The sequence below is a fragment of the Hemitrygon akajei genome, chromosome 10 (genome assembly GCF_048418815.1).
Source record: "Hemitrygon akajei chromosome 10, sHemAka1.3, whole genome shotgun sequence".
Lineage (NCBI taxonomy): Eukaryota > Metazoa > Chordata > Chondrichthyes > Myliobatiformes > Dasyatidae > Hemitrygon > Hemitrygon akajei.
Genome location: NC_133133.1, coordinates 124,417,933 through 124,430,238, shown reverse-complemented (window position 1 = coordinate 124,430,238; position 12,306 = coordinate 124,417,933). Strand labels below are relative to the sequence as shown.

General features: G+C 41.9%; 1 protein-coding gene across 2 annotated transcripts in view; it reads right to left on the bottom strand.

Annotated features, from left to right (window-relative positions):
- Nucleotides 1–12,306, bottom strand: part of LOC140734642 (A disintegrin and metalloproteinase with thrombospondin motifs 20-like) — a 536,409-nt gene that overhangs the window by 193,920 nt on the left and 330,183 nt on the right. For both annotated transcript variants that reach the window (XM_073058884.1, XM_073058885.1), the window contains 3 exons: nucleotides 10,717–11,010; nucleotides 6,556–6,717; nucleotides 1,193–1,369 (listed from right to left, as the gene is read on the bottom strand). In XM_073058884.1, coding sequence (XP_072914985.1) covers nucleotides 1,193–1,369; nucleotides 6,556–6,717; nucleotides 10,717–11,010 — 633 coding nt within the window. The remainder of the gene's footprint in view (nucleotides 1–1,192; nucleotides 1,370–6,555; nucleotides 6,718–10,716; nucleotides 11,011–12,306) is intronic.

Below are 12,306 nucleotides of genomic sequence, written 5' to 3'. Positions count from 1 at the left end.
GAGCAGCATGTCGAGAGGTAATAAACTGTTTAATGCTGGAAAACCTATAACCGCGGTTAATCTCACAGTCAGTAAGTCATTTGCCCTGTGGGGAATGAAACCCTATAGCACTGACCTGACTCTCTTCAATTAAATGTAGTCTGAAGCAACCTACTCAAAAGCCAGAAGATAAAATCGACAAACAGTGGCTTTACTGCGTTCTGCAAGGACTTTCATAATTTTTGCCTTTATTGTGTCAGACAGTTGTATCTCAGCCTTTGATCCGCTTGGAACATCAACTGTGACTGGAGATTACCAACAAGGAGCGAGACCAAAGAACAGAGACTACCTTCCATGTGATAATATCCAGCTTAAGGTGTGTTCATTAATAAAGTGAGAAACTTCTAAAAACCAGCTACTAGTTTTTCATGTTTAAAGTTAAGTTCTTTTGAAATAAATTTCAGATATCCGTACACCAACTGCATTTATAAAATTAGGTTGCAAAATAAGAATGGGGTTTATCACGGCTAACCCATGGTATTCCCGTTGTGCGTCTTCTGTTCTGACTGTAGCCAGACACTGATGTCTGGCTGCAGAGGATTAAAGCACCAATCAGTAAAATCACATGAAAATGTGCATCAGTAAAAGAGTTTCCTCACTGCATTCATGATTAAAACAAACATTAAAGATACATTCTGTACAAAATTACACGCTCTATCATACAATTTATCTAGTTTTCACTTATTGGTGTATTGAAGCATTGCAATAAAAAAACACTCCCTATGGACAAATTTACAAATTATTGATGGTGAAACCAATAGAAGCTGAGTTATACATTGCCAATTTTTTTTCTGACATAAATTGTTTCCCTTGTATATCTGAAAGTTCTGTCACGAAGGTTACATTGCACTGAAAGTTATATTCTTCAAAGGCTTTAAATTACTGAGTTTCAACTGTTTTTTGTACATCTTTAAAGCACCATCTTAGTCTGTTGACCTTTACACGGGCCAGCTACATGGAATGTATCCCTGATAAATGTTTGAATTCTAACCTCTCCCTTATCTTCATAAAAAAAATTACATTGTTTGCACAGTTATTGCTAACATTACATTCAAGATCAAAATAATTACAGCTCCCTGAAATTAATCACAAATGACTCTGAGTGGGTACACACAAAATGCTAGAGAAATAGAGAAAGAGTATGCTATCGTACCGAGTTCCAAGGTCCGCGATGCCACGAGACACTGCCGGGGCAAGGTTGCATGTTGCACTGTTCCCTGTCCAGAGGCTTCTCCAAGATGTCACAGTTTTGGTCACTCAGCTGTTGGCCTTGTGGGAGCTGGCAGATAACCAGCCTTGTCCTTGTTCCACTGTTACATGGTCGCGTACACTGTGCAAGAACCAGAAAGCACAATGAGAGCTGACATAACAACATTATCTCAGTCTGGTTTCTGCAAGAGAGTTGTACGGAATCTCTCCACAGGGTCAAAACCCAACAGGTTAGCAATGTGGTCTCCAATACATTTCAATCAGTCATTAATGAAATATATTGAAAATCTATCTGGTACTTACTGGCTATCTGTTGTTCGAATTTTACTGAGGTGTGAACAGCTTTATAGTTCAGCTGCTTTGTTAGCAGCATATTATAAAGTCAAATGTGGTTGCAAAGAAAGTTTTAAAGGATTAATGATCAAGGATCAACTTTATTCTCCGTATACGTTTAGATATATTAGGAATTTACTGCAGTGTGTTGGTTGGGATGTGGCATGCAACAGGTAACAGCACCATTCAACAATTACAAAGAATACAGAATTATATGAAAAATCAAGTTATAAGTTAATGTACGGATCTGGAATAAGATTTGCATAAAACATAAATACAAGCATGTACTTGCAATGTAAATAGGATTATAAAAAGTGATTTACTGTGGTTACAGTTTAGTGTAGTGTGAGAGGTACTAGATAGAGGGAGGGGGTGTGCTAATTAGAATGTTTGATCAAAATATCTGCCCAGCAAAAGAGACTTTTAGGATGGCATGAAGTTTTGTTTAATTTAATAGCTGTATAGCACTTTCCAGAATGGAGCTTTTGACAAAGGCAGTTTGCTGGATGGGTAATCCGCAAAGATCATCATCTGGTTTCACAACTGTTTCCGAGACAACACGAGCTGCCACCACAGCAGTTGTACTTAAGGATTGAAGAGCCATATGACCATGTGACCCCTGACTCAAAGGAGATGTGAGAGCTGATGAGCAGTACCACATTGCAGAGAGGCATATGGAGTAAGACCGGGTCCAGGGAGGGGAAAAATGCATTTTCAGAGAATAGTGAAAAACACTGCAGAAGTGACAAATTATTTACCTTCATAATGTAGAGGAAAAGCAGTGACAAATAAGCTTATAGGAGGGAGATTAAAAATCTGGCTGAATGGTGCCACAACAACAACCTCTCACTCAACTTCAGCAAACCAAAGAGCTGATTATGAAGTACAAGAGGAAGCCTGCAGTCCGTGAGCCAGTCCTCATTTGGGGATCGGAGGTGGAAAGGGTTGTGTTATCATATCAGGTAATCTGTTCTGGGACCAGTACCTAAGTGCCATGACAAAGAAGGCATTAGAATGCCTTTACTTTGTTAGAATTTTGCATAAATTCATCATGTCATCTAAAACTTTGACAAACTTCTATAGATGCACACTGGAGAGTACCTGAACTGGTTGCTCTGTGGCCTAATATAGGAACACCAATGACCAAGAACAGAAAAGTCTACAGAAAGTGGTGGATACAGACCAGTCCATCACAGAAAAAACCCTCCCACCAGTGAGCACATTTGCAGAGAGCACTGTCACTAGAAAGCAGCATCCATCATCAAGAAATCCCACCATCCAGGCCATGCTCTCTTCTTGCTCCTGGCATTAGGAAGGAATACAGGAGCCCTAGGTCTCAAACCACCAGGAACAGGAACAGTTATTACCCTTCAACAATCAGGCTCCTAAGCTGGTATGGATAACTTCACTCAACTCAACTCTGAACTGAATCCACAACATACAGACTCACTTTCAAAGCCTCTACAACTCATGTTCTCGGTATTATTTGTATTTCTAATTATTTACACAATTTGTCTTCTTTTGCATATTGGTTGTTTGCCAGTCTTCATTCATGTATACTTGTTTCATATATTTTAATATATTTCTTTATTTTCTTGTGAATGCCTGCCAGCCAATGGTGTAGTGGCATTAGCACTGGTGTTCAAGGTGGATGGTCTTGAATTCAAATCCAGCCGGGTCCCAACCTGGGCAGCATCAATATCTGCACGGGAGAAAGGCCTGGCTGTCTGCTTCCATATCTTGCCACAAAAACTCTATGGAGAACTACACTATCCAGAAGGTTGCCATAGTCGACAATGACTCGACAGCACTCAACAACAACAAATGCCTGCAAGAAATGCATCTTAGTGCAGTATATGGTGATATATACATATTTTGATAAGAAATGTACTTTCACTTTGGATATTTGATAGAGTAAAGGGAGCTCACTGCTGTAGAGTTAATATCAATGCCAGAGCTCTGAACACCTGGGTTCGATCCTAACCTCTGGTGCTGTCTGTGTGAAGTTTGCATGTTCCCTCTGTGATGGCGTGTAAGCTGGTTAAATAGCTACAGTGAAGTGCCCCTTGGCATAGCTGTACAGTGGTAAAATTGGGAGGAATCAGAAGGTCTGTGAGAGAACAGGATCTTGGCAATGAATTATGGAATGGGATTGATGCGAATACCTGAAGTATTGACAATGGGCTGAATGGCCTCCTAAAATGTTATGAGAAATATGACAAATATTCATTGCATGCTGCTTTTGTATCACCAGTGGTACAGGTTATTAGGAGATGTTACTGTGGGGAATTTTAGACAGCAGTTTGAAAACAGATACAGCATTAACGGGATTGAGATTCCGCAAAAACACACTTTCAAAAGCATTGGTGAGTGGCTTCATGGAGTGGAATGTCGAACACGAAGGTTGTTGGTGTTGTGGATAGTGTTAAAGGTTGCTGTAGGTTACAACGGGACATTGACAGGATGCAGAGCTGGGCTGAGACGTTGCAGATGGAATTCATTCTGGAAAAGTATTGTGTTACACTTTGGAAGGTCAAACCTGAATGTAGAGTACAGAGTTAATAGCAGCGTGAAGAAACCTTCTCAGCAGTAGGCTCCAAGTCCACAGCTCCTTCAGAGTTGCCAGGCAAGATGATAGGGTGGTCAAGAAATTGTATGATGTGTTTCCATCATTAGTCAGGGAACTGAGTTCAGGAGCTGCAGGGTAATGTTGCAGCTCTATGAAACTCTGGTTAGTCCACACTCGGAGTAATGTTTTCAGTTCTGGTTGCCTCATTGTAAAATAATGTGGAAGCTTTAGAGGAGAATTAGTATGAAGATGACTTGGATGAGGGAACATGTCTTATGAGGGAAGGCTGAGCAAGCTTGGGCTTTCCTCTTTGAAAATGAAGGAGGATGAGATGTGACTTGAGAGAAGAATACAACATGATAAGAAGCATAGATAGTTGTATAGTCGTGCTTTCTTTTCACAGGGCAGCAATGGCTAATACAAGAGTGCATACTGTTAAGGTGTTTCGAGGAAAGTATAGGGCAATGTCAGAGGTAGTTTTTTTACAGAGGTTGGTGGGTGCAAGGAACATGCAGCCATGGATGGTGGTAGAGAAGGCAGATGCATTAGGGATATTTAACAGCCTCTTAGATAGGCACAGGGATGAAAGAAAAATGGATGACTGTGGGAGGGTTAGATTGATCTTTGAGCATGTTAAAAGGTTGTGGGCTGGAAAACCTATACTGTGCTGTACTGCTGTATGTTTATGTTCTGTGTTGACACTGCATATGGTCATTGGGTGTCAAATTTACATGGGGAGATGCCTTGCCTTTTGGAAATTGGACTTGTTTTATTCTCACATATGGTGAGATACTGTGAAATACTGCTTTGCATACTGTTCATGCAGATCAGATCATTACACAGTGAATGAGTTAGAACAAGGTAAAACAGTAACAGTGCAGAATAAAGTGTAACAGCTACAGAGAAAGTGCAGTGCAGATAAACAATGAGGTGTAAGATTATAATGAGGTAGAACATTAGGTCAAGAGTCCATAAGACCATAAGACATAGGAACAGAATTAGGCCTCCTTGCCCATCGAGTCTGCTCCGCAGTCAATAATAGCTGATCCTTTTTACTTTTCCCCCTCAACCCCAGTTCCTGGCCTTTGATGTCATATCCAATCAAGAACCTATCAATCTCTGCTTTAAGTACACCCAACAACCTGGCCTCCACAGATGCATGCGGTAATAAATTCAACAAATCCACCATCTTTTGGCTAAAGAAATTTCTCCACATCCGTTTTGAAATCTGTTTTATCCTGACACTGTGTCCTCTTGTCCTAGACTCTCCCACCATGGGAAACATCCTTTCCACATCTACTCTGTCTAGGCCTTTCAAAATTTGAAAGTTTTCAATGAGATTCCCCCTCATCCTTCTGAGTTCCAGCAAGTACAGACCCAGAGCCATCAAATGTTCCTCGTATGATAACCCTTTCATTCCTGGAATCATCCTTGTAAACCTCCTCTGGACCTTCTCCAATGCCAGCACTTCTTTTCTAAGATGAGGGGCCCAAAACTGTTCGCAATACTCAAGGTGAGGCCTCACCAGTGCCTTATAAAGCCTCAACATCACAAACCTGCTCTTGTGTTCTGGACTTCTTGAAATGAATGCTAACATAACGTTTGCCTTCCTCATCACCTGCAAGTTAACCTTTAGGGTGTTCTGCACAATAACTCCCAAGTCCCTTTGCATCTCAGATTTCTGGATTGTCTCCCCATTTAGAAAATAGTGTACACATTTATTTCTATTACCAAAGTGCATGACTATGCATTTTCCAACATTGTATTGCATTTGCCATTTTCTTCCCCATTCTTCTGTCTAAGTCCTTCTGCATCTTACCTGTCTCCTCAACACTACCTGCCCCTCCACCAATCTTCTTGTCCTCTGCAAACTTGGCAACAAAGCCATCTATTCCATCATCTGTATCATTTATATACAGTATAAAAAGAAGTGGTCCCAACACCAACCCCTCCGGAATACCACTAGTCACTGGCAGCCAACCAGACAAGAATTCTTTTATTCCCACTCGCTGCCTCCTACCAATCAGCCAATGCTTTAACTATGTTAGCAATTTTCCTGTAGTCCAAACCATGCCAGGAACAGCTGCATCCTAAAGAAAGGAAGACTCAGCATCTCCAGCCCGGTGAAACTCTCCACGTTACCCAATTCTTGTCAGTACTAGTGTGAATATTGTCTCTTCATCAGTAAAGTTGGTATTACTATAAAGTGCTCTTGGCAAATGAGAGAGAGAAAGGAAAGGTGGACAGATAATATTTAGAATAACTGAGTGGACACTGAGGTCAGTTGGAATTGTTTTTAAATTACCATCAATAAAATTTAATCTACCAAGATTGTGGATAGCTTGGAGTCCAATGGGCTCAACTTTTGATCTGATCAACCCTCTTTGAGAAACCCAAGTACTCACCTCGCCCCAGTTGCCGTAGTTCCAGTGAGGACAGGCACCAGCATCGCAGTGTCTGGTTTCGGCAGGCTTCACTCTCTCATCGCAGGAGTCAACACCCCGTCCTTCCACATCCTGACAGACTACGACCCGACGTTGGAATCCTCCTGTGCAAGTGCTCGAGCACTGAAACGTTTGGTTAGTCAGTAAGCAACTCGGTGAAAGCATTTATGTCTCAGGGTTCTACATCAAGGGCTGAGTTCTTCTGAGACAGTCTGCATCAATCATCAACTCTAGATTCCTGACCTGAAGCTTTTGAAACATGAAATGGACTTTCTCGTCTGTCAGCTGACAGAGGGAGTGTTAATCTGTTGACCTACAAGGGAACTTCAGTGTGCATTAATCGCAACTTTCTAGAGCTGGAATACCAGGCCAACATCAAGCTATTTGATAGCAAATCTTGAACACATGCTGTGTCCCAACAAGGGGGGTGAGGACAGCAGGCAGAGAAAACTCCACTGCCTGCAGGTTCTCCATCAAAACCCTCACAAATCCTTTCCTCTTAGAAATATATTCCCAGCATTGAGGACATCTTCAAAAGCTATACCTTAGAAAGGCAGTATCCATCATTAAGGACCTCTTTCACTCAGGACATGGTCTCTTCTTATTCCTACCATTGCAGAGGAGATACAAGAGCCTGAAGGCACATACTCAATGTTTTAGTAACAGCTTTTTCTTCCCCTTTGCCATCAAATTTCTGAACTGAACACTATCTCACTATTTTTGTTCTCTTTTTGCACTATTTACATATTTTAAATATATATTTCTTATTGTAATTTATAGTATGTTTTATGTATTGCACACACCATTTTAGGGACAGCTTCTTCCCCTCTACCATGAGACTTTTGGACAGACAATGAACTAACCCATGAAGACTACCTCACTATTTTGCTCTCTTTTTGCACTACCTAAATAATTTAAAATTTTCATACATTTCCTATTGCCATTTATAGTATTTTTATGTATTTTACTGTACTGTTGCAACAAAACAATACATTTTGATATACAGTATGTCAGTGATAATTAACCTGATTCAGATTCTCCTTCGTTTCACATGGGTTTCAATCCTGGGACTCCCTCTCCAATAGTGTTCAGACTCAGATACAGATTTACTTCTCACATGTACATTGAAAATTACAGTGAAATGTGTTGTTTGCATTAAATACAATCACATACAGAGATATGCTGAGGACAGCCTGCAAGTGTCACCACACATTTCAACGAGGTAGAACAATACAGACCACAACAAAACAGAACACACCGAGCAAAAAAACAATAGCAAAACAATAAGGGTTTCGGCCTGAAACATCGACTACTTTTTTCCCACAGATGCTGCCTGGCTTGCTGAATTCCTCCATTTGTGTGTGTTGCTCAGATTTCCAGCATCCGCAGATTTTCTCTTGTTTCCCATTCCTCCCTCCTTCCTTCCTGCCCACTCATACACATACTCAGTCCTCTAATCCCTGGGCAGGCTGCCTTTGGCCTCCAGCCTCCGGCAGACTCATGGGTCAACAGGCACTGGGCCCCAGCTTTCCCAGTGGACTGGCAGATTTGGGGTTCCGGCCATCGGACCTCAACTTCTGGCCTTCAGATCGAGCTTTAATCTTCAATCTTCAGTATTGACTCAGGACTCGCTGATGATGAAGAATGAAGGCCCTAGGTGAAGACCTAAATTCCAGGCCTCAAATTCTAGACTCATCAATGATGGGACTCCAAACACTAGGCCCTGAACTCCAGCCTTAGTGATTTGTGTACCTAAGTTGTGGAATGCATTCCCCAGGACTGTAACATTGCAATTGGATTGCAGAAATTGGATTGGGACAGCTGCATCCTAAAGAAAGGAAGACTCAGCATCTCCAGTTTCCATATATCTAGCCTGGTGAAGCTCTCCACATTACCCAATTCTTGTCGGTACTAGTGTGAATATTGTCTCTTCATCAGTAAGGTTGGTTTTACTATACAGTGCTCTTGGGAGATGGAGGAGAATATTTGGGATATTCCTTGTGAGCTTTGGACAGCTGGTCAATATATGGCAGGTTGGAAACAGAGAATTAATCAAAGAATTTAGATGAGGGTTTCTCAGGTACATTAACTTCCTTTGGCTCAGATTGGCTCCAACATGGGAGCAGGGGTCCAGGAACCCATACAATTAAATACTAACCTCCAGAGTCAGCTGAACATGCAAGATGTCGGGATTTGCTTTTTCACCTACAATATCACGTGACTGATAAAATTTGAAGAAATATTATCAAACCTGTCCACTGATCAGAGATAGAGATGGAGTGAAACATAATCGGCCGGGAGGCTGGACAAAGGAAGATAATGTACCTGGGAAGCCTGGGTCTGACCTCTTCGATTCTTGGCTTGACTCACGTGGTTTTGCTCTCAGAAATTTGCCCCTCTTGTTCAGAAGCTGAGATGGCAGCATGAGCTGACATTACATCTTTGAGTCTTCTGGAGGGGATCCTGATCCCAAATCCATTGATTTAAGTGTTCCCATTGAACCAGAGTATATTCCAGCATTGAACGAACTTAGGGCCAATTTATCAATGTTAAATTTTCTCTTGTAACTTAATTTGTGGGACATCACATTACTTGAAAATGAATCCTTTCATACTGGCTGAACAGCTACCACATGATGAAACAGCTTGTGAAGAAATGCTGCATTACTGCTGAACTAAAGCATTATAAAATATTAGCCTCAAATCAAAACATGCTGAATATTTCTGCTAATTCCAAAATGCGAAGAATCCTAGAGGACTCGTAAACTTAAAGTTACATCAAGGGTACAGATTAGTGATAACTTCTCCTCACTGGCAATCAACACGTGCACCTCAAGGATGCATGCTTAGTCCACTGCCCTACTCTCTCTACACTGTTAAATTGTGTGGAACAGCTCAGTCATCATTTGCTGATGACACCACCACTGTTGGCGGAATCTCGAATGGTGACGAGGAGGCGTACAAGAGTGAGATAGATCAGCAGGTTGAGTGGTGTCATAACAACAACTTCACACTCAACGTCATGAAGACCAAGTCACTAATTGTGGACTTCAGGAAGGGGATGCCAGAGGAACACGTGTGAGTCCTTATTGAGAGGCCAGTGATGGAAAGGGTGAGAAGCTTCAAGTTTCTGCACCTTAGAGGATTGATTGTAGACCCAACACATTGATGAAATCATGATGGTGGCACAACAGCGACTGTACTTCATTGGAAGTTTAAGGAGATTTGGTACGTCACCAAAGACTACAGATGTATAGTGGAGAGCATTCTGATTGGTTGCATCATCATCTTGTATGGAGGCACCAATGCACAGGATCACAAGAGGATGAAGACTTCAAGGGCATCAAGGGGCAGAGCCTCAAGAAGGTGGCATCCATGAATAAAGACCTACACCACCTGACATACCCTCTTCTCATTACTACCAACAGGGAGGAAGTACAGAAACTAGAGACCCACACTCAACTTTTTAGGAACAGCTTCACTCCCTTCACTATCACATTTCTGAATGTCCCATGAATCCATGAATGCTATCTCAACTTTCTTACTCTGTCTTCTCCACTTCTTCTTCAGTCCTGAAGAAGGGTCTCAGCCCAAAACGGCGACTGCTTACTCTTTTCCTAGACCTGCTGAGTTCCTCCAACATTTTGCTTTGCTTTTGTGTTGCTTTGGATTTCCAGTATCTGCAGAATTTCTCGTGTTTGGAATGTTACCTCATAATTGTGTTTTGCACAATTCATTTATTTTGTAACAGTATAGTATTTTTTATGTACTGCTCTGTTTATCTACTACAAAACAACAAATTTCATGATGTATATCAGTGATAATAAACTTGATTCTGATTCTGAAAACCCAAATTAAGCCCATGGCCATCTTCATCAGTTTGGTGGTTACCTCCCCAACTTCTTCGTTTTCATTTGCGATGGTTTAGTTCCCTCTGTACCATGTCAGCTCTATTCCATTAAATATTGCTCAGACTCCTAGAGTTATACCATACCACATGAGACAGGCCTGTTTGCCTACCATATCCCTGTTGATCTGTTGATCCACCTGCACTAATGTCTCCTGATTAAAGAGTATTAAATTGAGAATAGACACAGCAAAGAAAGGTGTAAACTTCACTTACTGCTCCCCAAGGTCCTGTCCTCCACTGACTTGTCCCTGACGGATTGCTCCATCTGTTTTGACTGACTGCGTCGTGGGAGGGGTAGTCCGCAGGGGGTGGTGTGTGGTCGCGCTGTGCGGAGCGGTCAGGATAGTCGTGAGGGGGGTAGGCGCGGGGGCACGAGGCCAAGCTGCACTCCTGCTCCTCGGCGGGTCTGTCCATGGCGTTGCAGTCGCTCTCAGCCGTCAGCTGATGTTGAAAGGTGATGCAGACAACTTGGCGAGTGGCCGTGCCAGGGCCGCAGGTCACAGAGCACTGTATGCCAGAGAAATAAGCCAGGTGTTGATGGTGTCAGTGAGGACAGATCAGCTCCTGCAGCAACCTCATACAAGAGCAACACACACAGAATGCTGGAGAAACTCAGGCATGTCAGGTAGCATCTATGAAGGAAAAGAAACAGTTGACTACCATCTCTGACATCTCTCTCTCCTTTGCTGATCTCTCTTTTCTCCTTCTCCAGAGACAGATTAGCCGAAAGCATCTTCTGCAAGCTCACTTCTTTTTCTGTGTTCAATTTGTTTTGTGGCCTTGTTAAAGATGTCAGTTGCAATTCTGTCTCCGGAGATAGAGCCAGAGAGATTAAGAAAGGGCATAGAGGTGTCATAGATGGAACAGGCTGCCAGACGTGATGAGTTCCTCCAGGTTTCTGTGTATTGCTCTGCAGAATCTCATATACCTTGTACAAGAGTTTGGCCCGTGTTTTGTATGGAAAATCATGCCAATAAGATGTATGGGAGGCAGAGTTGACATTGACTTTCACCAGAACCACACAGAAAATCATAGACAGGCTATTTGCTGATGTCTCCATCTGAACAGGGTGATTGGGATGGTGAGAAGGAGTCAACAACTTAGCAATGTTCCAGCATCAACCATCAGCCAATTCCCTCTATAAAGGCTGAAGAAAGGGAATCAGTCAACAGGATAATTGACTACTCTGCCAAGAAGATGATGCCAAAGGCAGAAGAAATTATTCCCTCTTGAGAAGCCTCCATCCACTCCCAACTAAATCTAAATTTTCATCATAGACCTCCACCCTCCAGGCCCTGCTGTCTTCCCACTACTACAGTCAGGCAGAAGGTAGTACAACCTTAAGCTACACACCGCAGGCATAGGAACAGTTATTACTCTCCAATCATTAGGCTCCCAACCCGGTGTGAATAACTTCATTCACCACTACTCTGAATTGATTCTATGACCTACAGGCTCACTTTCAAGGACTCTTTACAATCATGTTCTCAGTATTATTTTTATTTGCAGTTTGTCTTCTTTTGCACATTGGTTGTTTGTCAGTCTTTGCCTGTTTATGTACTGTTTTGAAAATTCAATTGTGCTTCTTTTTCCTGTAAACTTCTGTAAGAAAATGAATTTCATATAGTACATGCTAACACATCCATACTTTAATAATAAATTGACTTTGAACTTTTGAACTTTGATCTACCCTGTGAGTATCTTGAATCATCTCTGTTGCTACTGTGGTTATATGTTCTAGCTGGCCAACAATAAAATGTCACAACTTTTCCATCGCTGACGTCCAGGAGTAGTGGATGCTGG